Below are 26363 nucleotides of genomic sequence, written 5' to 3'. Positions count from 1 at the left end.
GACCAATAAAGTAGCTTTTTTCACTTCACACTGTAACAGCCCAAGTTAGGAATGTAAGCCCCTTCTCCTTATAGCAAGATCATTAGCATCAGCCTCATTTCTTCAGATGAGCATATTAACCCTGGTGATGTCTGGGAACCTACCCAGGATCATGCAGCTTATACCAGCATCCCAGAAAATGGGTATCATGAGATCTGACGCCCAGGTATTGGATCATAGTGGATGGTGTATGTGAGGGCATTTCAAATAGTAACTGCCACTCTTAATTATCTATCTGAGAATGACCCAAAGGCCAAGTGGGAGCTTTGGAGTTGTACAGATCTGATTTCCAAATCCAGCTACTTAACCTCAAATGACTAAGCTACTCCACCACAGGGTCCTTTATAAGATGGCCCAGGTCTACTTTCATAGAGTTCCTGGTTGATAAAAGAGTGGAATTGGATTCAGACTATGAGGATTAAACTCATGTCACCATATCAGGAAGAATCCAGGAGGCAGGGTAAAAAGCAGAGGACTTGGAGTCACTCACAACTGGCGTTTGAGGGGCTTGGAGACAGCCATCCTATTTCCAAACTCATATTGAAGTAACTACAAAGAGATGGCCTTGCACACATTTCAGACTTGGGCAGGGCCACAGAAAGTGACATCTGACCTGCAGGTAAGATAGGGAGTAGGCTGCTGGTCATAGGCTCCTTTCCCATTGTTTGCCTGGGTTTCTGCCTCTGTAAAAAGGGCCTAACGAAAGTGACACTCATGCCCTCTTATTAGAACAGTGAGCACTTCCCCCACTCCACCACAGTGCTAGGTTGGAACCCAGTGCTTTAGATAGGCAAGGCAAGTGTTTTACCAGGGAGCTATACCCCAGCTTCTGAATTTAGGGTTCTAGAGAGAGGTATCAGGAAATATAAAGCAACATCATATCTTTTTTTTTTCTTAATATTTTTCAGTTGTAGATGGACACAGTACCTTTATGTATCTATCTTTATGTGGTTCTGAGGATTGAACCCAGGGGCTCACACATGCTAGGCAAATGCTCTACAACTGAGCTATAGCCCCAGCCCAACAATGTCATATCTTAACATTGTGGAGCTGTTCTTCATAGAGCATGGGGAGTCTGACCCATGGAGTGTACCTATGTAAAAGTTGGGATAACCCCAACCCAATGCTTGCTCTCTATTTCTTGCCACTTCAGGGTGTCTGTTCTAAATACAGCCTTCCATTAACTCTTCCCACAGGGACTTTTGCAGCACTACCCTGGCCAAGAGGCAGAGGAAGAACGCAGGGATCAGAGGCTAGGAGCAGAAGACCCCGAGCTGGCTCCTCAGACACAGAGTCCACGGCAAAGAGACCCCGGAAATGCAGTCTTTGCCATCAGCCAGGACACACCCGGCCTTTCTGTCCTCAGAACAGATGAGGGCAGGGCAGGGTAAGAGAGCAACTTTCTCAGACCAGGGACCAGGTTAACTAGAATAGTTAACTGTTCACAGTCCTTGAAACAGGAGTGATGGGTTTTAGAATTGGGTTTTATGTGAAGAAGCAAAAGGTCAGACCACTCTCAAGAAGACTGGCTCTGCTAGACCATAGGCCTCTACCCAGAACTCAGGAATCCACACAGCCATTGTGAAGAAGTCAGGCAGCTGTCCCAGGACCTCCAAGAACTGTCACTGCTAGCAAAGGATGGCAAAGCTGGCAGCAGAGGACATAACCAATGACATCTGTGTGTTCCCCACTATGGCCTAATGTGCTGCAGAGCTGCCTTTGCCTGAGTGAGGAACTGCACTCCTGACTCAAGCCCTGGCCAAATGGACAGGGCTTCTGTCTGCAGCCATTCCAGGAAGGAGGTTGTAATGCCAGGAAGTGGCCCTCCTATTACCATTATTTCTCCAGAAGCCTCATTTCTGCTTCATCTAGAATTCAGGATATCATGTGCCTTAATAAAGAATTCAACCCCACTTACTCTGACTGCTGACAGTACAGCAGAGTATCTGGTGACAATCCTAAGAGTGACAGCACAAGCACCATCCGGTGCCAGAAACAGCTCTCAACCTGCCACTGCCCCTGGTGGCCATCAACAAGCCCAGCCTTTCCTCCCTACCACTATGTGGTAAGAACTGATCCCAACTTCTGTCCCCCCCCCAACTTTGTCCCTTGGAGCAGAGGTGCCAACCCAAGATTCAGAGCACTAGTTTTCCATTTTCCACACTTGCCAGGAATGGCCTTATTCCTTGTTGGCCACCGCAAACACTCATGAATGATACATAGCCAAATTGGCTCTGATTTGTCTTTTTGTACCAGGAATTGAACCCAGGGGTGCTTAACCACTGAGCCATATCTCCAGCCCTTTTTGTATTTTATTTAGAGACAGGGTCTCAGTTGCTTAAGGCCTCAGCCTCCCAAGCCACTGGGATTACAGGTGTGTGCCACCATGCCTGGCTTGGCTCTGGGTATAGTTTAGAAGAGAAGCAGAAATGGGGTGTGAGTTACCCAGTCAGTGAAGAAACTGATATTCTTCTCAGGACTTGGGACTTCTGGCTTTGCACCTTGGCTGGGCATTAGGGTCAAGGGTTTCTACAAATGCAAGTTTCTGACCTTGTTTTCTAGAGCATCTCAGCCTGCAGGTATGGGTTGTGGCCTGTGTTCATGGTTATTTTTCTACCCCAGACTCTGGCAATCACCCACCTTACTGATTATCTCTGTGGGTTTACCAATTCTAATGTTCCATATAAATAGAGTGATAAGTATGACCTGCATCTGAGTTCTTTCACTTGACATAATGTTTTGTGGTTTATCCATATTGTAACATGGATCAGTACCTTTTTTTTTTTTTATGGTTGACTATATTAATCCCCATGGATAAGGGGACTGAAAGTTTGAGTAGTACCAAATTTTATATACATATACTATGTGGAATTTTTTGTTGTTGTTTTTTGTGGTGCTGGGGATTAAACCCAGGGCCTTGTGCATGTGAGGCACGCACTCTACCAACTGAGCTATAGCCCCAGCCCAACTATTTGGGTTTTACTTTTGTGGTATTGGGGATGGAACCCATGGTCTTGTACATGCTAGACAGGTGCTATACCTCTGAGTTACAAACCCAGCCCTATACTTTGTTTTTTCATATGACTACATAGCTACAATAAAGTTTGTAAGTTAGACACAATAATATTCAAAAAAATTTATTGAGCTGGGCACAGTGGCACATACCTCTAATCCCAGTGGCTCTGGAGGTTGAGGCAGGAAGATCACAAGTTCAAAGCCACCCTTAGCAACTCAGTGAGACCCTGTCTCAAAATAAATAATAGGCTGAGGATGTGGCTCAGTAGTTAAGCACCTCTGAGTTCAATTCCTGGAACAAAAAATGATAACAACATTGAGATGGGGGTATGAAGTGGCATCTCATTGCACTTATGATTTGCATTTCGCCAGTGGAATTGACCATCCTTCCATGTGTTTACTGGCCATTGTATATATTCTTTGGAGAATTTTTGTTTTTGTATAGACTGGAAGTGGAACCCAGAATTTTATACATGCTAGGCAAGCATTCTACCACCAAGCTACATCCCCATTTTTCCCCTTTGGAGAAATACTGGAAGGTCCTGTTTTGGAAAAACCCAGTGTATGAGAACCAGCCACCAAAAGCAGAAGGTGCTGAAAGACCACAGACAAAGGCTGACAAATCCAGGCTTGCACAAAGTATAATTTATTAGGAACTTAGGAAAAAAGCATGTTAGGATATATGGCAGTAGCAAAACCCCAAAGCAGAAAGAAGCAGGGGACATTATATACCTGGGTTTTTCAAAAACAACATATCCACCATCAATTAAGAAACAATCCCAGTATCAGTGGCCAGTATGCCACACTCAGCTAACTGTGTCCATAGGGTTTGAGATGAGTGCCAAGGTCACTTGGTACACAACATGATGGTTATGACCAAGATCATAACCATGTAATCTTGTCAAGATAATTCCTCATAAGTCCTTTACCACATCAGGTGGCTGGGGCCTTTCACATGCTGGGCAAAAAATGTTCTGCGGCTGAGCTGTGCCTCCAGCCCTATTTGTCTACTCAGGTCCTGGCTCCTCTCATCTGTGATGGGGTGTTCTTGTTCAACATGAAGTTCTTTGGTGGAGTATTACATTTGGGCCCAATCACAGTGAAAACTTAACAATAAATCCTGTTAAGGAGTTTCCATGTCTCAGTGGCATGCTCAGAGTAGCAGTCTTCAGTGCAACCAGAAACTTGTCCTGTCCCCTTCCCCTCCAGGAGGATTGAAAGATTCTTTTTTCTGTTTGAAATATTCTTATCCTTGTACTGAACATTATTTCCTATTTGCATTTAATATAACAAAGATCAAGGAGAAGAAAATGACCTCCTCACTGGGCCCCACCAAGAAAAGTGAGGCAGCAGAAATGTGGGAGGTTGAAACCACTGTCTGTGAAACCCTCCCTGATGGCAATAGCCAGGGAGGGTTTCACACACAGTGGTTTCAACCTCCCATTTTTCTACTGGGCAGCTTCTTCAGTCCCTTTATGGAGGGAAATCTTGGCTCCCATAAGTTAAGTCTCTTCCCCCTGCCAAGCAGCTGATATTCCCTTGAAACTTAGTCTCTGACCTCATGTCTCCATCTCAGAGCTCCAACAGCTTACATGATTGGTTCCCTGCCATCTCCTGGAAAAGAGGAAGCCTGACTCTGTATACACAGCCTTTGGTGACCCACCCCACAGACAGCTGAGAAAACAAGGGCAAACAAACCCCACAAGTGTAGTGATCAAAGCAATTACCTATCCCTGGTATGTGCTGATCTTGGAGCAGCTGGAATTAAAAATAAGTGGTGCCCAGCAGGACTGGGGCCTGTAACTTCGCCAGGTAAAGACCATACTGTCCTCTGCAGTAAATTCACCTGCCATTCCTCTCATGTCTGTTGTAGCCAAATTCAAATGCTCAGATTCTACTGTACTGTTTAGCAGCCAGGTTTTCTGGATTAGAATCTTGCTTACCACTTCCTGTTAGCCATTCATATCAGGGGCAGACTGCACCCACCCTTACCTCAGATGCCAGTGTCTATGCTAGGAGGTGGTGTTCCATCTAGCGTGCACTAGACCTGAAAAGTTCCTTCCAAAATCCATGCAAGCCAGGGAGTCTGTGTTTCTGCCCTTCCTGCTAACTGGGCTCTTGTTATCTCCAGATGAGCAGTGCAGAAAGGATCTACAGTAGGTCACCAAAGTCCTGAGTGTTGCCATTCAGTACATGCTGGGCCTTTAGTCCATGGTGACCTTAGCTTCCACAACAAATTAATTTTTTTGTCTGCATTTTTCAGATTACAGAGGAAAAGTATAGTCAAAAAAATGGAAATGGTACAAACATATACCAGTCTGAAGGCTCCTGTGGTTGTTTTTTGTTGTTTTTTATTTGGCAGGGTGGGTACTGGGAATCAAACCTAGGGATTCATGCACACTAGGAAAGCACTCTACCACTGAGCTATATCCCCACCCTGAAGGTCTTGTTTTACAAATAAACAGGTAAAAAGTATGGTGCAGTTCCCTCTTGACTCCCAGGCTGGCACCCCTTCCTGGAGAAGATGCACATGTGCCCTGGAGCTCCTTCAGGCTTGGGGGCAACAAATCTCAGAGACAAGCTCAAGGCCAGCTAAATCTCCAGGTGAAGGCTGGATTGAAGCAAGGCCTGTTTGGACTGAAAAATCAGGCACAGACCTCTAAATCACCCCCCTTCTCACCCCATACCCCCACCCCAGCCAGCCCTTTTTATTTTAAGACAGGGTCTTGCTAAATCGCCAAGGTTGGCCTTGAACTTGCAATCCTTCTGCCTTAGCCTTCTGAGTAGTTGGGATTACAGGTATGCGCCACTGGACACAGCTCAAATTTTTTAAAAGACTGGGGTGTAATTCAGTGGTAAAGTGCTTAGGTGGCATGTGCTTAGGTGGCATGCGCAAGACTTTGGGTTTCATCCCTGGTACTGCAAAAAATGAAGTCCTGGTTTAGCCTTTGGAATGTTCCCCAAAGGTTCACATGTTGAAGGCCTGGCCCCCAGTGCAGTGATGTTGAGAGATGGGGCATTTGGGAAGTGATGGGATCATGAGGGTTCTGTCCTCATGTCCTCATGTGATTGAGGCAGGAGGATCACAAGTTTGAGGTCAGCCTGGGTGGCTTAGTGAGATCCCTCTGAAAATGAAGAGGGCTGAAGTGTAGCTCAGTGGCAGAGCACCTGGGTTCAGTCCCCATCATGTATAAATAAATGAACCAAGTAAACAAATTAACTGAGCTCACTTCACAGACAGCTTCCTCTGGCCTTCTCCAGAGTCCAGGGTGATCTTATGACCCAGTGGACTCACCAGGCAGCTGGGAAGGCTCTCTGCTTCAGTTTAATGACATTAGTGGAAAGAAGGAAACCCTGCAAGGCCCAATAAGCTCCCCTGCTTGGGCAGTTTACCTTGTACCAGGTAGAAGATGAGCACTGCCCATCTCAGATAGGCCTCACAGCTGCCCAGGAAGTAGGTCATAGAGAAGAGGATGGGGGCACAGACTCTGCCCTCAGCTGCTTCCTTGCTAACTACCTCCACCACCAGTGAAACTGCTCAAGACTAGAGTGCAGCTCCCAAACCAAGCAACTTGAATAAACCTCGGCTGAGGCAGTCTCCCACCACCCAGAGGCAGACACTACCATCCTATGTCCTACACCATGCCATGTCACAGCTGGAAGGGGAGGCTTTCCACAGGAAATAGAACTTCACAGGAAGGACTTCAGGATGTGACTGGCATATCTGAAGGAAAGTGTCCAGGCCTCATTTGTCATCTGGTAACAGAGGAACCAAGCCTCACGTTAGCTCCTGAGGGACGCTGAGATGCCTGGCTTGACAGCTGCTTGACCCCACGTTTTGGGGACTTCAGGAAAGGCGAGGGAGGTGCAGCAAACAGTTCTCTCAAGACTGATGGGCATGCAGCAGCCCCACTGATCCAGGAAAGCAGAGGAACACCAGAGGGCCCAGCAGCTCAGCCTTAGGGGAAGAAATGAGCCCTGACTGGTTGGTTCCTATTACAAAGCAAGACTGGGGGGGCTGGGGATGTGGCTCAAGTGGTAGCGCGCTCGCCTGACATGCGTGCGGCCCGGGTTCGATCCTCAGCACCACAAACGAAGATGTTGTGTCCGCCAAATACTAAAAAAATAAATATTAAAAAAAATCTCTCACTCTTTCTTAAAAAAAAAAAAAAAAAAAGCAAGACTGGGCACCAAGGCACACTCAGTATTCTCCCTCCACAGGACCCATAAGGGCTGAATGTTTATGTGGTGGCAATTTGTATGCTAAACTCCTCCCTGGGATGTGATGGCATTAGTGGGGCCTTTGGGAGGTGACTAAGTCATGAGGGAACAGCCCTGTGATTGGACTTAAGGGCCTTATAGAGACCTTGAAGCTATCTCATCTTTCTGCCATGTGAAGACACATCTAGAAGGTGATATCTGTGAACCAGGATATGGGCCCTCACTACACACAAAATCTGTTGGTGTTCTGATCTCAGGTTTTCCAGCATCCAAAATGAGAAATAGATTTCTGTTATTCATAACCATCTATACAGTCTACGATATTTTGTTATTGCAACCAAAAAGGACTAAAACACTTTCTTTTTTTGGTACTGGGGATTTAACCCAGGGGTGCTTAACCACTGAGCCACATCATCAGCCCTTTTTTATTTTTGATGAGATAGGGTATCACTGGGTTCTGAGGTTGGCCTTGAACTTGTGATCCTCCTGCCTTAATCTCCCAATCACTACCCAGTAATCCTACTGGTGTACACCACCATGCCCAGCAAGACACTACTTTTGAAAACAAATTCTTTCACCTCCAAGTTGATTTCAAGTCCTCTTGCCAAGCTGCCGGGATAAGCCACCAGACTTAAGAGCTCTGAACAGCCACCCATGAAAGTGCTAGACCCCTTTCCCAGCAAGGATCGCACACATATGAGAATTTTTTCCTTTTATTCTTGCTCACATTCTTCAAGGCAGAGCTTTGCTTCAGCCCAAAGGACACCAAAGACAGGAGGGGCCCCTGGGAGGGGAGGCAGTTTCCCTCTTCCAGCCCCTACTACCTTGGCCAGGCTACAAGGTCAGAATCCGCTGAGAGTTCATTTTGGCACACTGAAGAGGCCAAGTCAGCACACAGGCCTCTGGGAAAGGCGTGTCCTCTGCTTTCCAGTGGCGCCCAGGAGCAGCTATTGAGGCACAGCCTTGGCCTTGGGCCTCTGCTGCCTTAGGAGAAAACTCACCTAGCTGGAGGGTATCAAATGGACAGCATCTCACTCTAGAGCTGGAGAATTCAACAACAAAAAAAAAGCACAGAAGACAGCAGGAAAACACCAACCTTCAAGAGCCAAAGGCTGGCCTCTACCCAGGTTCAGTAGTGAACGCCTGTCATCCCACAGCTGGGAAGTCTGAGGCAGGAGAACCCCAAGTTCAAAGCCAGCCTCAGCAACTTATCAGGCCTTAAGCAACTTAGCAAGACCCTGTGTCAAAAAATAAAAAGGGCTGGGGATGTGGCTCAGCGCCTCTGGATTCAATTCCTGGTACCAAAAAATAAAAACAAAATGCTGGCCTCCAGGATACCAGGTAACTCCAGCACCCAGGGCGGAAACAAACACATGATACTTAGATGCCTCCAGGATGCCTGGCACAGGAGCCTGAAAAAAGTACTAAATTTCTGTCTTGGCAGAAAAATGGAACTGGTTGGGATGGAGAAGACACATTCTCAGTGGATTTGCTGCTGGTGATAGGGTCTGACCCCAAGGTCCTAGGTCACCCCAAAGGTTTGAGGGACACCTGAGTGAGTGGTTGCAGCCCAGTCACACTCAGGTGACAGTTACCTAAGCTCTCTGGGCTCAGTGACCCCAGGGACCATAGCCCAGGAATATACCCATTCTGTGGGCCTAGGTAGTATACTCTCCTGTGTTCTGGCTAAAAGCAAACAAAAAAACACTGCAATTTCCTGGGAGTGAGATGGGTACAGATCACCAATATCAGAAAACATGCTGGCTGCCCGGTCCCCACCCATCTAAAGCAGCCCCTCAGGTGCCTGTAGACCACTGTAGAGTGCATAACCAATGCTATCAATCTCCTCCTCCCGCAAACTACCTAAGAGGTTCACACTAGGGTTGAAGTGGCAGGGCAGGCTGGCCTGCTCCAGGCTGCTGATGAGCAACTCCAGGGCCTGCAGAAAGCGCTCCCCCAGGGCCTCCTCGGCCCAGTCCACTTCCTCTTCCCCCAGACGAAGAACCACCTGGGTCAGGTGGCTCCGGCCCAGTTGCCCCAGGGCTGGATGGCCACGGCACACACCACACAGTAGCAGCAGCAGCCTCCGGCGAGTGCCAGTATCCTGATCATCCAGGGCCTGCAACCTGGCAGCCTCTGCTGGATACAGGTCCTGAAGCCAAAGATTCCCAGCCAGGCCCTCCAGGGGCCAGGCCAGGAGGAGGTGGTTGTCAGAATGGGCCCCAGTGACTGCCACAAGCACAGCCACAGTGAGCTCCAGGCGCTCATGCTGCACCTCCAGCAGCAGCTCCTCCGAGGCCACGCTGGGCCGGATCAGGCATCCAAGCAGGCTACCAATGGCTGGCCAGTTGACGGAGGCAACCAGGGCCTTGCGGAGCAACTCCAGCAGGACACGGGAGGAGAGGTAGCCACCTACCAGGAAGCGGTCCCAGGGGCTGCTCCCCCGGGGGTGAAACTCAAGCTGAGTCCTGCGTACTGCCCAGCAGCGAGGGTCCCGGGCCACAGTGTCCACGCCAGGTACCAGAATCCACAGGCCTGGCTCCAGCAGCAGTGGGGTCAGCAGGCGCACATGCTCAGCAGCCCCTGCCTGCAGCCCATCATAGAGTGGACCACCAGGCACAAGTGGCCCAAAGGGCAGTTCCGGGAACTTGTTCCGCAGGTAGGCCTGTAGCTCCAGGGCAATGTCACCGGCCAGCTGTTTGGCCAAAGCCACATGAGCTGCTGGGATAACCACATGTTCCCGCTCAAATGCCAGCAACTTCTCCTGGAACGTCAGACACAGTGGTACTGGGGAGCCGAGTTGAGGTGGCTTCTGAAGCTCAGTATCTGTGGGACCTTCTGCAGAGTGAAGGGACCAGGGGAACATGTAAGAACCCCGCCACAATGAGTTAAAAGAATTCTACCTCATTATTGGCTGTGTGACAGCCCTGGGCCTTGTTCCTCACCTGTAATGTCCACCTGAGAATACCAGGTCTAGGTCCTCAGGACTGTGAATACTCGATGATAAAGTTGCCCTGGCCCAGAATCCCAACACCCTGGCCCTACAGCTAAAAGAACTCCATGCAGAGTGAGGAAGACAGGTCCTGCCCCTCTTGAGCCTCAGTTTCCTCATCTGAGGCTCCCCACCATCACAGTAGCATGGTAGCAAACTCAGGAAGGAATGATGATGCCAAGCAGGAGGATCAAGAGTTCAAAGCCAGTCTCAGCAAAATTGAGGTGCGGAGCAACTCTGTGAGACCCTGTCTCTAAATAGAATACAAAATAGGGGAGGGGATGTGGCTCAGTGGTCAAGTGCCCCCCCCCAAAAAAATCCACAACAGTATGATCAGGGAGTCATTCAGTGGTGTGTATTTGCTTACCAAGTGCAAGGACCTAGGTTTGATCTCCAGCATCACAAAACATAACAGAAAACAACAACAAAAAACCCCACAAAACCAAGATCCCCATTAAACATTAGAAGCCCATAACCTAGAAAGAACAGGAATTTGCATAGGACTGCAAAGTCACTCAGGGGAACAGCCTGGGCTGCATCTCCCAAAGGTGACCACCAAAGGAAAACTTAACCACATCAGAAGGGAAGGGGTGCATGCAGCTCACCTGGGGCAGAGGGCAAGGGGGCTGGGAGCGACACAGGCTGGCTGAGGGAAGCAGGTGGGGGCCGGGGCTGTTGGTGCGGTGTGGCCTTGAGCAGGTTTAGTTCCTTCCAGCTGTCCCCCTTAGCATCATCTTCATCCCTAGGGCTAGTGGCCCTGTCAATGAGCTGTAGGCAGAGTGACACAAAGCAGAAGTCTAGAGAATCCTGGCAAAGCTTGGGGTTGCCCTGGATTCCAATGTCAGCCTTAGGGAGTGCCACTGCCCCTCCTGGGGCCTGAAGCACTGTGTGACCCCAGCCCTGTCATCCTCCTCTGGAAGTCTCAGGCAGTCCCACCCAGCCAGGCCTTACCCGCTTCACTGCCAGGGTAGCAATGCCCAGCACAGCAGCCCCGCCCACACCCAGCACCAGGCGGGCATTGGCCAGGAGGAAGTCCACAGCGCTGCCCAGGGCCTCGTCCCCACGATGCTTTCCCCTCTTCTGGGAGAACTCTGCCATGATCCGCCTGCAAGAGAGGCATGGGGCAGTTGAGGCTGAAGCCACCTGTAGATGGGTACATGCAAGTCAGGTCTGAAGGATCCACCCTTAGGCAGTAAGAAAGAGACACAGATCCCAAATAGAGGGGCAGGTGCCCTGGGGTAACAGTGTCAAGCCCACAAGGGAGCCACAATGCCCTGGGAGAGAGGATTCTCTGGGACTTGGGCCAGTATTGCAGGTGGGGGGACCAAGCAGTAGAGAAGGTGAGCCAGGGCCTGTTTGCTTACCAGTGAACTGGCACAGGCAGCGGTGAAGTGAGCAGCCGGAAGGGAGCAGCCCTGAAGTGTGTGACCAGGTAGGGCCAGGCACTTGAGAAGCAGAAGTAGAACTCTCTCAAGGACCAGTCCACCAAGTCATGAGGTCACAGCCTACTGGGGCACCAAGGACTTCTGACCTCCCTGATGGACTTTGGGTGCCTGTGGCCCAGCTGCCAGGTGACAAGATGCCTGGAATGGCTGAAGCCTGAAGCACTGTGTGACTCAGCCCTGGACACCTGCCCACTTACCCCACACTATAAATAAGACCCAGCTCTGGGGCCCGGTGAGGTCACAGGGTAACCAGGTGACCCACCACGACCCCACAGCCGGTTTCTACTTCCCCATTCAAGCCAAGGGAATCAACACTGCCACCCACAGCAGGACCACAGCAGGACTCTGCAAACTGTAAAAGCGTTTTAATTCCAACACTTATCTAAACTGGGACTCGGCCTGCAGGGTCGCACAGGCCCCAGCCGGAAGCCTTCCAATTCGGGAAGTAGGGGAGGGCTCGGGGAGTTAAAAATAACCCACTCTGAGCAGTCAGGCCCAAATGCCGCCAGTCCTCCCGGTTGGCCAAACCCTCCAGTCCTGGGCTAGGGCTGGGCAGGTCACGTAGCTGCCCACAGTGGGGCTTGTTACGGCCCATTCAAAAGTGGGGTCGCTGAGACCCTGGAAACCCAGTGCGGCACCCAAAAAACGGGAAGGGCAGAGCTCGAACTCAGACCTTGGGGCCCAAAGTCCTCCCTCCCTTCCCAGCCGTGACCGCGGGCCACGCCCCCGTTCGGTGTTTGGGACGCGCGCGCCACGCCCGAAGCTGGAGGACCCCAGGGACCGCCCCAAGACGCTCCGGGGGTACCTGCGTCTCGGAGTCAGCGCACCCACCGGAGGACACAGCGGGTTCGCGGGGCCCTGATGGCCAGACCTGCCTGAGAATGGAAGGTGGAGGACCCGGGAACCGAACGCCGAGGCCCCGGGCGGCCGCTGACCCCGGAGGCACGCAGACGAGCAGGCCTTCCCTCCAATCGGAGCGCCGGACTGCAGCGCACACGTTCCAAAATACTGCGCGGCTCAGCCAATGACTGGCCAGCCACGCTCCCTCAGGGACGGGACTCTCCAGCGAAGTCCTGATTTAAAGGTGCAGAGCAGCATTCCGAGCCCACAACGGGGCGGTGGTGTGTGTGACGGTCCTCCCGGGCAGACTGACCGCACCTCGCCTAAAGACCCACGTTCTCCCACCTCGTTATTACCTATTGGGCCGCGGGGCACACAGTGTGGCGAAAGCGCCAACCCCTGCCCACTGCTCCGTGAGAGCTTCTGTGGGCTTTTCTTCCCCCAGGTCTGTTTTCTGTCCTGTAAAACCGGGATCTGAGACGCCACCACCCCCCTCAACGCCCTGTGAAGGACAGCTGTGCGGAGAACAGCTGTGGCTCACACACTCGGCACTTACCGGGTGCGGATTCGAAAGCCATAAACAGCATGGACCAGGAGGGACGCTTCTTTCTACAGAACACGAAGCAAACCAGTAAATAAGCAGAGGGGAAAGTGTTGACACTCAGCGGCGACCATGACAACCGGCCACGGGCACTGAGGGCCTGCTGTCTGCGAAGAGCTACACGTGCCTTCGCTTCTGGCAACAACTTTAGGAAACAGTCAACTGATGAGGAAACTGCGGCCAGAAGCGGAAACCCGAGAACTCGGATGCCCTAGTACCACCTGTCCGTGAGGCCGAGCCTAACTAGGACCTTCCCGGGTCCGGAACCTCTCCCAGAGTCCAGGTCAACGACGCCCAGGGCGCTGCGACCGCAACTCGGAGGTGGTGCCAGCCTCCAACCCGAACACCAGGAGGCCTCTCCGGGACCCGAGGAGACGGAGACTGAGGCCTCGGGGGAGCTGAAGCCACCCCACCCCGCGCGGAGCCGAGCGGCTCGGGCGCGCAGACTCCCGGCGCCGCAGGGTTAAGGGGGCGGGGCCGGCGCTAGCCCAGCCCGCGGCTCTCGGGGCCGCCCCTGCTCCCTCCCGGCGCCCAGCAGAGAGGCGCCGCCATGGAGGCCACCGGGGTGCTGCCGTTCGTGCGCGGCGTGGACCTCAGCGGCAACGACTTCAAGGTGAGCCCAGCCCAGCCTCGTCGGGCGGCGGCCGAGCCTCCCCACGGGCCTTTTCTCGCGCGCGGGCCCCGCCGCTCTCCGCTTCCTGTCTCGCCGCCCAGGCCCGCGGCGGGGCGGGTGGGGCTCCGGCGGTCGCCCCGGTAGCGCCTGGCCCCGAGGACCCGCCCGGCGCTCGCCCCGGCGAACCGAGGGGGGGCCCCGCTGGAGCTGCGACCCCGCGCGCCGTTCTCCGCCCGGGCGGGAGCGTGGCCCGGCGGTCGGCGATCCCGGCTCCCGCCCCTCTGAGGTGACACGCCCGAGCCAGGCCCGGACTCTGCCGGCCAGCCGAGCTGCCAGGGCTGCCCAGGGCGGGTGTGGAGCCAGCTCTTCGCCACCCTCCCCGCCACCATCATCCTGTGTGGTCTTGGGCAAGTCACTTCCCCTCTCGGTGCCTGGGTTTTCTCATCTGCTCATGGGGCTTCAATGTAGCCGTCTGGACCTCTGGACGGGGCTGGATCTCTTGGTACCGAGAGCGTCAGGCAGCTGGGAGAGGTACTGGGCGGTGTAGTCCGAACTGACCGGCTCCAGGCGCCCGCAAGCCAATTGGTGGGGAAAGGAGGCGGTTCTAGGCTGTCAAGAAAGAGGTGGAAGGTGTCAGGGCCAGAGGGGAGGCAGAGAAGAAGGTGGCGGCAGAGCTGTTCTGAAGGCTGGTGCTCCAGGAGGTGGTGGGCAGCTACTGGCTGGGACTGGGGAGGAGGCAGGCAGGCTCTTCCTGCCATTACCTGTAGGTGCACACACCTTTGACCCCACGCATAGGTGACCACATCACTTTTCTCTGATCCATCCCTACTGTCCTGACCTGGGGTCTCCACGTGTCTCCTGTGGACTGGGAGAATCTGAGTCACCAGCCAAGAATGTGGCTGCAGGGGGGAAGGGACCCAGCAGCCAAAGGCACTAAAGGCATAAGCCACCCAGACTCTGTGCACAAAGGGCAGAAGCTGATGAGGTGGGCATTGGAATATGGCAAGTGATTGAACACAAAAGGTAATACCTGTGCAGGGTGAGGAGGTGGACCCTTAGCTGCAGTGTTGGTTTGGACCTTTCCAGGAATGGGTCCTGTGCTGATGGCGGGGTGGGAGCCTAGTGGGGACTTCACAGAGGCTCGGGAAAACTCCCCCTCCAGGCAGTCCAATGAGAGCCCGGACTCCAGGCAAAGGAATGCGAGCAGAGCTGACCACAAAGTGGGGTGCTGGGCATCACCCCCAGACAAGACAGTCTTGTCCAGCCTTCCTGGGTCTCAGAGTCCAGCAGGAGAGGCAGGCTGACACTTTGTCTTTTATTAGTTTAATTTTATGGGTGAAAAAATTGAGGCACAGAGTGAAAAGTGACTTGTCCAGGGTTTCACAGCTGGTGGGCTGGCTCTGTTGCTCCCTGAAGACTTACGTGGGCAGTGGGAGCCACAGAATGTGGTGGAGCATAGGCACCCCTTTCCCAGACCATCCTCCCCGTGAAATCCATCCTCCCCACACACAGGGTGGCTACTTTCCTGAGAATGTCAAGGCCATGACCAGCCTGCGATGGCTGAAGTTGAACCGCACAGGCCTCTGCTACCTGCCAGAAGAGCTGGCTGCCCTACAGAAGCTGGTAAGGGGCCTTGGGCAGGCAGGGAAGTATTTTGGGGCTGGGGCTGGGCCAGGTGGGCTAAGCCTATGGAGCTGACAAAGACATAGAGGAAGGACACGCAGAGCTGTGAGCAAAGCTGGCAGACAGGAGTGAGCCCTCCGTCCCAGAAGGTGAACAGGAAGAGGCCTGGTCTATAAGGGGAGGGAGGCTGAAGAAATGGATTGGCTGGTGGTGTCTTCTCCTGAATGGTGCAGAGCTGTGGAGACAGATAGGAATTCTGGACCCCCTACCCACCCTGCTGAGCCTTTGCTCTCCTGTCCTGGCCCAGGAGCACTTGTCTGTGAGCCACAACAACCTGACTACACTTCATGGGGAGCTGTCCAGCCTGCCTTCACTGCGGGTGAGTACTGGCCAGGAGGCCTTCAGGCTGGGGTTAGGGACCCAGAGTCTGGCCAGAAGCTGGTAGAGTGCCCCTAAATTTAATCACCAGTACTGGGAAGAAAAAGGGGCAGGGGGATTGTTTGATCAGAAAATGTTTCCTGTTATGCATGGTGGTGCATGCCTGTAATATAGTGACTCAGGAGGCTGAGACAGGAGGATTACAAGTTCAAGACCAGCCTCAGCAACTTAGCAAGGCCCTAAGCAACTTAATGAGACCCTGTCTCAAAAATATGAAAAGGGCTGGGATGAAGTTCAGTGGTAAAGCACCCCTGATTTAGATCCCCAGTACAAAAAAGAAAAGAAAGAAAAGTTTTCCTGAAGGCCCCAGAGAATTGGACTTTTAGGTTTGAATAGGAGTTCACCAGGAGGCTAGGAAAAAGCCCATCAGTTGGAGGAAGTGTGTGAACAAAGACCAGAGGTAGGAGAGCACTCAGGCCTACCCTCTGGTGGTCTTCCCAAGGAGGCATCCCGTCCTGACCACTCTGCTCCTCCTGGGTAGGGAAACCAGGAATCAGACTCTCACCATTTCTCCCTAGGCCATTGTAGCTCGAGCCAATAGCCTGAAGAATTCTGGAGTCCCTGATGACATCTTCAAGTTGGATGACCTCTCAGTCCTGGTCAGTGGTTACCCACCTGTCTGGCCTCTAGGCTGGCCCAACCTCCAACCATTCAGTCACCACTCATGACCAGTCCTTGTGGGGCCGTCACTATCTAATTTTACAGATAAAGAAACTGAGGCCTAGAATGGGCAGTGCCTTGCCTGAGGTCACTGGTGGAGTCAGATCCCTAATCCTCACACCCTTCCTGCCAGGATCCTACTGTTTCCCTTTGTCCCTGAGCCACTTCCCCAGCATCCACTCCCTGCTTAGTGTCCTGCCTAATCCCTGAGAATGGCAGAGGCTTGGCAGGGTGGGAACACCCCTGACCTGGGCCTTGTCCCTTCTGCCCAGGACTTGAGCTACAATCAGCTGACCGAGTGCCCACGGGAGCTGGAGAATGCCAAGAACATGCTGGTGCTCAATCTCAGCCATAACAGGTGCTGACTAGGTGTAGTCAGAGTGTCTGGGGGGCTGGGGCTGCACTCTGGAGCTAACTCAGGCGGCCCTGCCTCTTTCCCACCCACCGCAGTATCGACACTATCCCCAACCAGCTCTTCATCAACCTCACGGACCTGCTGTACCTGGACCTTAGTGAGAATCGTCTGGAGAGCCTGCCACCCCAGATGCGCCGCTTGGTGCACCTGCAGACACTGGTGCTCAATGGGAACCCATTGCTGCATGCACAGCTCCGGTGAGCACCTACACCAGTCATACCCCTGCTCCCAGGAGCCCTGGCCCTACACTATGTGTAGGCTGGCACCCTCAAGCTGGGCCTGTCCTTCCTGAGGGTCCTGATCTACCTCTTGGTCTTGTCTTTCTGTCTGCCTCACCACACTGCTGCCACTGGCCTGGTGCCTGTCCCTCCAATCTCCCATCACCACCCAAACCCCCTGTGTGGGCCCTTCCCCTTCCCTGACATTTCATGTTTCCCTGGCAGGCAGCTCCCAGCCATGACCGCCCTGCAGACCCTGCACTTGCGGAACACACAGCGCACCCAGAGCAACCTCCCCACCAGCCTGGAGGGCCTGAGCCACCTTGCAGGTTGGCACCTCCCTGGGCATCCCTCTGCACTCGCTTTCCTCCTGATGGACTATGTGGGTTCAGCCTGCTCCTCCAGCCATAGCCCACAGTTAGGGTGTGTGTGCGTGTGTGTGTGTGTGTGTGTGTGTGTGTGTGTGTGTGTGTGGTGCTGGGATAGAACCCAGGGTCCCATTCATTCAAGGCAGTGCCCTACCAATGAGCTACTCGCCCCCAGCCGTTACATTGTTTCTGTCTGTATCATGAGACTATTAATGGCTTCCAATCATGAGCACTGAATGTATGCCTAGACCCACCCTGCATGGAGTTTCTCCAAATGGAGAAGCTGCAGCTCAGCCTGGTGGTGGTGGAACTGGCGTTTATAATAGGGCTGGCAGTGCCCAGTGCCTGCTGTGGGGGCCCTGACTCGTGGTCCTCCTCACACTCCAGATGTGGACCTGTCATGCAATGACCTGACCCGGGTGCCCGAGTGCCTGTACACTCTCCCCAGCCTGCGCCGCCTCAACCTCAGCAGCAACCAGATCACAGAGCTGTCCCTGTGCATTGACCAGTGGGTACACGTGGAGACCTTGAATCTGTCCCGCAACCAGCTCACCTCTCTGCCCGTGAGTCCTGGACCTTGGCCGGTGGGGTGGAGGGAGGCTGCTGGGCTCAGCCCTGACCACCCAGCCCTGCTCCGCTCCCCCGCAGTCAGCCATCTGCAAGCTGACCAAGCTGAAGAAGTTGTATCTCAACTCCAACAAGCTGGACTTCGATGGGCTGCCCTCGGGCATTGGCAAGCTGACTGGCCTGGAGGAGTTCATGGCTGCCAACAACAACCTAGAGCTGATTCCCGAAAGCCTCTGCAGGTGCTGGGGCCGGGCTGGGCAGGAGGGGCCCTCCGCACAGAGGGTCCTGGAATCAGAGCCAGAACCAGCCCGGTTCTTTGTGAGTCACATGAAATGAAGATGGGTCAGTTTGCCTCTGTGGCTGAAGACCCTGGGGTCCCATGCTAGCCATTCCCAATTTGGGTTCCCCAGAGGACCCCTTGGGAAGATGCTATTAGGGTGGAGGCCAGAAGGGTTCCAGTGCCAGGTGAATTTGGGACTCAGTGCTGCTTCCATCCCCTCCTGGAGGTCACAGTGCCCACTAGTGGGGTCTCCTGGCTCTAAGAAGTTCTTCAGGCAAAGGATGGAGGACAGCCCTCCAGTTCCTCTGGCCCTCCCTGCTGCCCCTCCCCACTTGTCATTTCCCTGAGGTCCCCCACGGGCCCTGTCCTTACAGGTGCCCAAAGCTGAGGAAACTCATCCTGAACAAGAACCGCCTGGTGACGCTCCCAGAGGCCATCCACTTCCTGACGGAGATTGAGGTCAGCCAGGCTGGGCCAGTGCAGGGAGCGGGGGGGGGGGGGGTGGGGGGGTGGTCCTCAGAAGAGACGGCACTGGCGGGTTCACCCTGGAGGGGAGGCTCCTGGTGGGGGCAGCGCCTGCGTGCGGGGGGAGGTGAGCCCCAGCATTCCTAGTGCCCTCCACAGTCAGCCACAGAGGCAGCCAGGATGGACGCCCTGGTCCTGGCCCCTGCAGACAAGAAGCAGAAGCCAGGCTCTGTGTGGCTGGGAAGGGGACCTGGACCAGCGCCAGCTCTGCTCCTCCCTGCTGCAGGTCCTGGATGTGCGGGACAATCCCAGCCTGGTCATGCCACCTAAGCCTGCTGACCCCGCTGCTGAGTGGTACAACATCGATTTCTCACTGCAAAATCAGCTGCGGCTGGCAGGTGCCTCCCCTGCCACAGTGGCTGCCGCAGCAGCTGGTACATTAGGGGACATCTGGCTTGGGATGGACATGGAGGATGGGGTTGGATGCCCAAGGGGCAGGTCCCGTAGGGCTCAGCTGCACACCCTTTCCCTAAGCTGGGAGTGGGCCCAAGGACCCCCTGGCTCGCAAGATGCGGCTGCGGAGGCGAAAGGACTCGGCCCAGGACGACCAGGCCAAGCAGGTGCTGAAGGGCATGTCAGATGTGGCCCAGGAGAAGAACAAGAAACAGGAGGTGAGCCGAGACAGGACAGGCACAGTGCGCCCTGCTACCAAGGCAGGGGCATGGCTCCTGAGAGACCAAAGCCGACACCTAGAGATGAGATGGGAGACATGAGGGTCACTGAAAAGTGCTTATGAGGAAGATCCAGTGGTGATGGGCTTGACAGGGGCTTCTCCAGAAAGTCCTGGGCAGCTGGCTGGACAGGTGCGCTTCTGTTTCCCACAGTGCCTCAGTGCTTCACCTGAAAACAGCTTCTCTGTCCCCTGCTGCACTCTGTGCAGTGGCAGCTGGACGAGCACATCCCTCTCACAGTGCCCTGATCCACACCGGTTACTGCAGTGGAGGGGTGATAGGTCAGGGTACAAGGCAGCATCTGCTTACCTTGCTTGTCCCAGGGTATGACCAGCACACCAGGGAACTCAGCACGTGTGTGAGAAAGCAGCTCTCTGCAAATAACACTGACTTATCGTAGTTAGTTCCCAGCGTATGTGAGAAGAGTCATTGTCCTTCAAGATGACATTTATCTGGACTTTGCAGCCTAGACTCACTCTCTTCGATGCCTTAACTCGGCTGGGTTCTCAAGAATAGAGGGGCACTTTAGGGACATGGTATTTAACTGTCCTCCTCTTCTCCAAGAATGACGCAGGACACTGGGCAGATGGAATGTCCCGCACAAAGGCCCTGGGGTGGGTAGCAAGTAGTGGCTTTGCAGAGTCAAGCCGTGTACTCTGACCGTGCCTCCAGGAGAGTGTGGATGCTAGGGCCCCCGGAGGGAAGGTGCGGCGCTGGGACCAGGGCCTGGAGAAGCCTCGCCTCGACTACTCAGAGTTCTTCACGGAGGATGTGGGCCAGCTGCCAGGCTTGACCATCTGGCAGATTGAGAACTTTGTGCCGGTGCTGGTGGAGGAAGCCTTTCATGGCAAGTTCTATGAGGCCGACTGCTACATTGTACTCAAGGTGAGGCTGACCCCCTGGGGTCCATGTGGCCTCCAGTCTCCTAATCACAGTCCCCACCTGCACCTAGGTCCTGGGAGCTGGGAGGTGGGCAGGCCAGGTGCAGGCAGGGTGGTGGAGGGAAGCCAGGCTGGGCCCCAGGAAGCTCATGGCTAGTGCCTTGGCTCGCAGACCTTCCTGGACGACAGCGGCTCCCTGAACTGGGAGATCTACTACTGGATCGGCGGGGAGGCCACGCTGGACAAGAAGGCCTGCTCTGCCATCCACGCCGTCAACCTGCGCAACTACCTGGGTGCTGAGTGCCGCACCGTGAGGGAGGAAATGGGCGACGAGAGCGAGGAGTTCCTGCAGGTACCAGCCAGGTGGGGCGGGAATCTGGGGTGCCAAGGGAGCTGGCCCAGAGGCAGGCAGGGGGCACTGCTGGAGTGGGGCAGGGAGCTGAAGCCAAAGACGCTGGGCTTGAGGGGCCCCAGGGAGCTGGATGCAGAAGCAAGAAGGAGGTCTGGGGAGACCAAAGGCCGCCAGAACCTGGGTTGGTGGAAATGGGACGGGGTCAGTGGCTGAGGGGAGGGTGGCAGGCAGGGTGGAGGCTGGGAGGCCAATAGGCTGACACAGGGGTGGGAACCAGGTCCAAGGATTGGGGCCAAGAGAGGTGGGAGCTGTTGGGGGAGAGGACCACAGGCTGGGTGCCAGGGAGGTGGGGCCAAGCCCAACCTGGAGTACAGCACAGAGCCAGGTCAGCAAGGTGCCCCACCAGGTTGTCCGTAGACACTCCACATCTGACCCAAGTTCACTGAGGTTTGCACTCCTCTGTGAACCACCTGTGCACACCCCTCGACATGTTGCCCCCACCTTTACAACACGGGTAGACACATTCATGTCATTGGACGTCCCTACGCCCCAGTATGTGTGTGTTTATGAGCAAAGACTATTTTTGCTCCTTAACGTCATCAGGGATTGGTAGCACCTGAGTCACTGTACCCAGCCTGGCGGGGGGTGGTTGGGGGAGGGGACAACCTGGTGAAGATCCCATGGCCTCACACACACAGGTGTTTGACAATGACATCTCCTACATTGAGGGTGGAACAGCCAGTGGCTTCTACACTGTGGAGGACACACACTATGTCACCAGGTGAGGGGGTGGGAGTGTGGCACTGGCCTGCACTCTGCCAGGAAGGGTTGGATGGAAATGTGTTAGGAGTAAATCGGCCCCTTGGTCCACACTGAGCCACTCTCGTCCCGGTCCTCAGGATGTACCGTGTGTATGGGAAAAAGAACATCAAGTTGGAGCCTGTTCCCCTCAAGGGAGCCTCCCTGGATCCAAGGTGAGACCCCATGATATGAGGTAGAGGTGTTTGACCATCAGCCTCCTCTCTGCCTACGGGGTGCAGGTTGGGACCTCCTGAAAGAGGGGGCCCTCTAGCAGCACCCTTTTAACGCCTGTCCCACAGAGCTTGGCAGAAGGGCCCGTGAGGCCCTCTGATAAAGGGGAGCTTATAGCCCGTAATGATGGATTGTTTCTGGTGGAATCTGGGGTATGGGACAGTCATTGTCCCCATGCCCCATCATAGCTCCTCCTTTCAAGGTTTGTGTTCCTGCTGGACCGAGGGCTGGACATCTATGTGTGGCGGGGGGCCCAGGCCACACTGAATAACACCACCAAGGCCAGGTATGAGGGTATTGTGATTTTGTGCAAAGGAAAGGTATCATCTGAGTATGGGTGTGGTCTCACTGAGGGCTTTGCATCTTGTTCTCAGGCTCTTTGCAGAGAAAATTAACAAGAATGAGCGGAAAGGGAAGGCAAAGATCACGCTGCTGGTGCAGGGCGAGGAACCCCCAGAGTTCTGGGAGGCTGTGGGTGGGGAGCCCTCTGAGATCAAGAAGCATGTACCTGACAACTTCTGGCCACCCCAGCCCAAGCTGTACAAGGTAAACCATGGTGTTGGGGTACGGGGTTAGCCTGATGTCACTAGCCAGCTGGGGTCTGGGGACAGGCCAGCAGCACTGTGGTGGCTGTGGAATTTGGCCAGAGGAGGGTGCCCCCCTCTGGAGTCTGGCTCTAAGAACAACAGCATGCACGTTACTAAAGGAACCTGGGCCTGGAGGGGGAGACATAGAGCCTGGTACCAGGCTCCCAACTTTAATTTTGTATGTGACAGGAAACTGGGGTTGTCTTGTGAGCAGGAAAGAGTCAAGAAAATTAGCAACAGTAAGGATCTGGAAAGGGCAGACAAGGAAAGCACCATTAAAAGCCTTGCCGGAGTTGGGCACAGTGGCACACACCTGTGATCCCAGCAATTTGGGAGGCTGAAACAGGGGGATTGTCAGTTCAAAGCCAGCCTGGGGATTTAGTAAGACCCTGTCTCAAAATAAAAAATTAAAATTAAAGAAAGGTTTGGGGAGGTAGTTCAAAAATAATAATAGGGGCTGGGGCTGGGGCTCAGTAGAAGAGCACTTGCCTCACAGGTGTGAGGCACTGGGTTCAATTTTCAGCACCACATATAAATAAGTGAATAAAGTAAAGGCCTACCAACATCTAAAAAAATCTTTTTAAATTATAATAATAATAAATTTTTAAAAATAGAAATAAAAGCCCTTCTACTGGCTGAGGATATAGTTCAGTAGTAGAGAGCCTGGCAAGACCAGGTTTCCATCCCCAGTACTACAAAAATAAATAAATAAAAAGCCCTTCCACAGAGTATCCTTAAAAAGACTTTGGGGTAGAGAAGGAAAAAACAGGTCTCAAGAGGAACGGATGTGGCTTGAGCAAAGGAGGCTAGACTCCAAATCAGAAGGCTGTTATGGGTGGGGCTGATGTCCCGGACCCAGTCTTTGTCATGCCCATCTCTTCCTCCTGCCAGGTGGGCTTGGGCCTGGGCTACCTGGAGCTGCCGCAGATCAACTACAAGCTCTCCGTGGAACATAAGAAGCGGCCCAAAGTGGAGCTGATGCCTGGGATGCGGCTGGTGAGGTGCACAGAACCGGGTACGGGGCTGGGATCTCTTCCAGGTGGCAGATATTTACCTCCAGCCTCTGATCTCCAGCTGCAGAGTCTGCTGGACACACGCTGCGTGTACATCCTGGACTGTTGGTCCGACGTGTTCATCTGGCTTGGCCGAAAGTCCCCACGCCTAGTGCGTGCTGCTGCACTCAAGCTGGGCCAGGAACTGTGTGGGATGCTGCACCGACCACGCCACGCCACGGTCAGCCGCAGCCTCGAGGGTACCGAGGCGCAGGTGTGCTCCGGGATCCAGAGGCCAGCTTCCCTCTATCTGCGTACCCCAGGGTCCCCTGGCCCCTCTGTGGTTGGTTGCTCTGCTAACCTGCAGAACGGGTCCAAACCTTTTTGTGGAACCACCTCTTCTACAAACTGCCCCTCCTAGTTCTGTTTCTTAGACTCCACCTCCCCTGACCCCAGCCCTTGGGCCCCAACCTTCGAACCCTGAGATTAACTCTGCTGGACCCCTCCCCGCTGCTCTCCCTTAGGTGTTCAAGGCCAAGTTCAAGAACTGGGACGACGTGTTGACGGTGGACTACACGCGCAACGCAGAGGCTGTCCTCCAGGGCCCCGGGCTCTCTGGGAAGGTGAAACGTGACGCGGAGAAGAAAGACCAGATGAAGGCGGACCTCACCGCGCTCTTCCTGCCCAGGCAGCCGCCCATGGCATTGGCCGAGGTGCGTGGGGCCTGGGTGCTGGGCGGGGCCGGGGCGGGGCCGGGGAGGGGCCAAGTGAGTTAGGCCCGTGGGGGCACGTACTGCCACCTGCAGGCGGAACAGCTCATGGAGGAATGGAACGAGGACCTTGATGGCATGGAGGGCTTCGTGCTGGAGGGCAAGAAATTTGCAAGGCTGCCAGAGGAGGAGTTCGGCCACTTCTACACGCAGGACTGCTACGTCTTCCTCTGCAGGTGCCACCAAAGCACGCCTCCCTCTCTTGTCTTCCTCTGGGACTGGGGGTTCCAGCCCCTGTTCACTGACCTCTAACCCCACAGGTACTGGGTACCTGTGGAGTACGAGGAGGAGGAGAAGGAAGGCAAGGAGGATGGAAAGGCCAGGGCAGAGGGCAAAGAAGGCGAGGACGCAGCGGTGGAGGCTGAGGAGAAGCAGCCCGAGGAGGACTTCCAGTGCATCGTGTACTTCTGGCAGGGTCGGGAAGCATCCAACATGGGCTGGCTCACCTTCACCTTCAGTCTGCAGAAGAAGTTTGAGAGCCTCTTCCCTGGCAAGCTGGAGGTACACCCAGCTGTGCTCGGGGCTGTGTTCCCATGACCTTGGAAGGAAGGGGAGTGGGACCCAGTCCAAGGGAGGCTTGGGATCCAGGGGCAGGTGGGATCTAGGGAGCTGCCCCTGATTCTTCCACATCCTCAGGTGGTACGAATGACGCAGCAGCAGGAGAACCCCAAGTTCCTGTCCCATTTCAAGAGAAAGTTTATCATCCACCGGGGCAAGAGAAAGGTGGCCCAGGGCACCCTGCAACCAAGCCTCTACCAGATCCGGACCAACGGCAGTGCCCTCTGCACCCGGTGCCTGATGGGGTGGGCAGTGGTTGGCAGGAGTCGGGGAGCAAGCCCTGTCTCTTTACTGACACCCCTCCTCACCCAGGTGCATCCAGATCAACACTGACTCCAGCCTCCTCAACTCCGAGTTCTGCTTCATCCTCAAGGTGGGGTGTGGGTGTGAGCCAGGACCACAGAGCAAGATGGCAGATGGGGTGTTGGTCATGACCCAAAGCCCCTGTACACTCCACAGGTTCCCTTTGAGAGTGAGGACAACCAAGGCATTGTGTATGCTTGGGTGGGAAGGGCATCAGACCCCGATGAAGCCAAACTGGCAGAAGACATTCTGAACACCATGTTTGACGCCTCCTACAGCAAACAGGTGAGGTGGGGGTAGGTGGGCAGGTGAGCCAGAGCATGTGGGCTTTGGGCTGAACTGACCCTCCCACAGGTTATCAATGAAGGCGAGGAACCTGAGAACTTCTTTTGGGTTGGAATAGGGGCACAGAAGCCCTATGACGATGACGCTGAGTACATGAAACACACACGGCTCTTCCGGTAGGGCCCTGTCCACTCCCCCAGCTTCCTTCTTAGTCCTGACCCTGTTGCATGTGACCTTGGCCTCATTTTGACCCCTAGGTGCTCCAATGAGAAGGGCTACTTTGCAGTGACTGAGAAATGCTCTGACTTTTGTCAAGATGACCTGGCAGATGATGACATCATGCTGCTAGACAATGGCCAAGAGGTGAGACACCACCCCCATCTCACTGACCCTGCCTGTTAGAGGAGGAGCCCCTCCATTTGGAAATAGGAATTACAGAATCACAAGAGGCACATTGCCACTCACCTGTGTGACCACCTTGCCTGTTGTCCCTGCCAGGTCTACATGTGGGTAGGGACCCAGACAAGCCAAGTGGAGATTAAACTGAGTCTGAAGGCCTGCCAGGTGAGTGGGGACAGATGCATAGGGCAGGTCTTGGGATCTGGGAAGACTTCCTGTAGCCACAGTTCTCCTTCCTTCCCAGGTGTACATCCAGCACATGAGCTCCAAAGAGCATGAGCGGCCCCGCCACCTGCGCCTGGTCCGCAAGGGCAACGAGCAGCATGCCTTTACCCGCTGTTTCCATGCCTGGAGCACCTTTCGCCAGCCCCTGGCCTAAGCAGTGGCTTTTAGGCCTCAGGCCCTTGACAAGAGGTGCCTCCATCCACCACCTGCTCACTGAAAGTGTGCACAGGTGACAGCCCTGCTTTATTACTCACCAGTGTCCCAGCACCCAGCAGCACTCAGCCCCAGGCCACACCATTGGCAGAGTGGGGGATGTTCTAGGAACCAGCTGTCAGGCTCAGTGTGAAGCCTGCCCCATCCCCACCCCAGGCCAGGGATACGGCAGATGCTGTTGCCCTTTAAGAGATATTAAATGCTTTTATTTTCAATATTAAAAAATCAGTATTTT

The 26363-nt window shown here is 54.3% G+C and overlaps 3 protein-coding genes across 6 annotated transcripts in view; 2 read left to right on the top strand and 1 right to left on the bottom strand.

The window, feature by feature from the left end:
* The window catches only part of Top3a (DNA topoisomerase III alpha), a 29453-nt gene extending 26145 nt beyond the window's left edge, over nt 1-3308 (top strand). The window contains exon 19 of the mRNA XM_026408714.2: nt 1236-3308. Coding sequence (XP_026264499.1) covers nt 1236-1414 — 179 coding nt within the window. The 3' untranslated portion in view covers nt 1415-3308. The remainder of the gene's footprint in view (nt 1-1235) is intronic.
* Nucleotides 3309-7972: 4664 nt separating this feature from the next.
* Mief2 (mitochondrial elongation factor 2) lies at nt 7973-13198 on the bottom strand. Of its 4 annotated transcripts, none has more exons than XM_026408681.2 (5): nt 13109-13195; nt 11632-11712; nt 11219-11372; nt 10873-11035; nt 7973-10113 (listed from the first exon to the last, which is right to left on the bottom strand). In XM_026408681.2, exons 3-5 carry the CDS (start codon nt 11363-11365, stop codon nt 9059-9061), a joined length of 1365 nt encoding a protein of 454 aa, XP_026264466.1. In that variant the 5' UTR covers nt 11366-11372; nt 11632-11712; nt 13109-13195; the 3' UTR covers nt 7973-9058. The 4 variants fall into 4 exon arrangements, with proteins under 4 accessions (XP_026264466.1, XP_026264465.1, XP_026264468.1 ...); XM_026408680.2 differs by lacking the exon at nt 13109-13195 and adding an exon at nt 12518-12621; XM_026408683.2 differs by lacking the exon at nt 11632-11712 and having other exon boundaries at nt 13109-13198.
* A 485-nt stretch (nt 13199-13683) lies between these two features.
* Flii (FLII actin remodeling protein) lies at nt 13684-26309 on the top strand. The gene is made up of 30 exons (XM_026408675.2): nt 13684-13766; nt 15279-15389; nt 15697-15768; nt 16346-16426; nt 16760-16845; nt 16938-17099; nt 17346-17449; nt 17876-18051; nt 18137-18294; nt 18710-18794; nt 19087-19234; nt 19335-19471; nt 20204-20416; nt 20585-20764; nt 21463-21545; nt 21664-21738; nt 21999-22082; nt 22171-22342; nt 23275-23379; nt 23458-23649; nt 23900-24088; nt 24182-24321; nt 24406-24646; nt 24782-24936; nt 25016-25076; nt 25163-25291; nt 25361-25467; nt 25549-25654; nt 25790-25855; nt 25935-26309. Exons 1-30 carry the CDS (start codon nt 13704-13706, stop codon nt 26067-26069), a joined length of 3816 nt encoding a protein of 1271 aa, XP_026264460.2. The 5' UTR covers nt 13684-13703; the 3' UTR covers nt 26070-26309.
* The last annotated feature ends 54 nt before the right edge of the window (nt 26310-26363 follow it).

Source organism: Urocitellus parryii, chromosome 7, assembly GCF_045843805.1.
Source record: "Urocitellus parryii isolate mUroPar1 chromosome 7, mUroPar1.hap1, whole genome shotgun sequence".
Classification (NCBI taxonomy): Eukaryota; Metazoa; Chordata; class Mammalia; order Rodentia; family Sciuridae; genus Urocitellus; species Urocitellus parryii.
Note: the sequence above shows the minus strand (reverse complement) of the source record. Positions and strands in the feature narration are given on the sequence as shown.

Bases quoted from the DNA above. Each gene is read 5' to 3' on its own strand.
- Flii (XM_026408675.2), top strand. From the start codon at position 13,704: ATGGAGGCCACCGGGGTGCTGCCGTTCGTGCGCGGCGTGGACCTCAGC. The intron at 22,343-23,274 runs GTAAACCATGGT...TCCTCCTGCCAG, and splicing joins CCCAGCCCAAGCTGTACAAG to GTGGGCTTGGGCCTGGGCTA. The intron at 25,292-25,360 runs GTGAGGTGGGGG...ACCCTCCCACAG, and splicing joins ACGCCTCCTACAGCAAACAG to GTTATCAATGAAGGCGAGGA.
- Mief2 (XM_026408683.2), bottom strand. From the start codon at position 11,365: ATGGCAGAGTTCTCCCAGAAGAGGGGAAAGCATCGTGGGGACGAGGCC. The intron at 11,036-11,218 runs GTAAGGCCTGGC...CTCTGCCTACAG, and splicing joins CTACCCTGGCAGTGAAGCGG to CTCATTGACAGGGCCACTAG. The intron at 10,114-10,872 runs GTGAGCTGCATG...TTCACTCTGCAG, and splicing joins CCCCTTGCCCTCTGCCCCAG to AAGGTCCCACAGATACTGAG.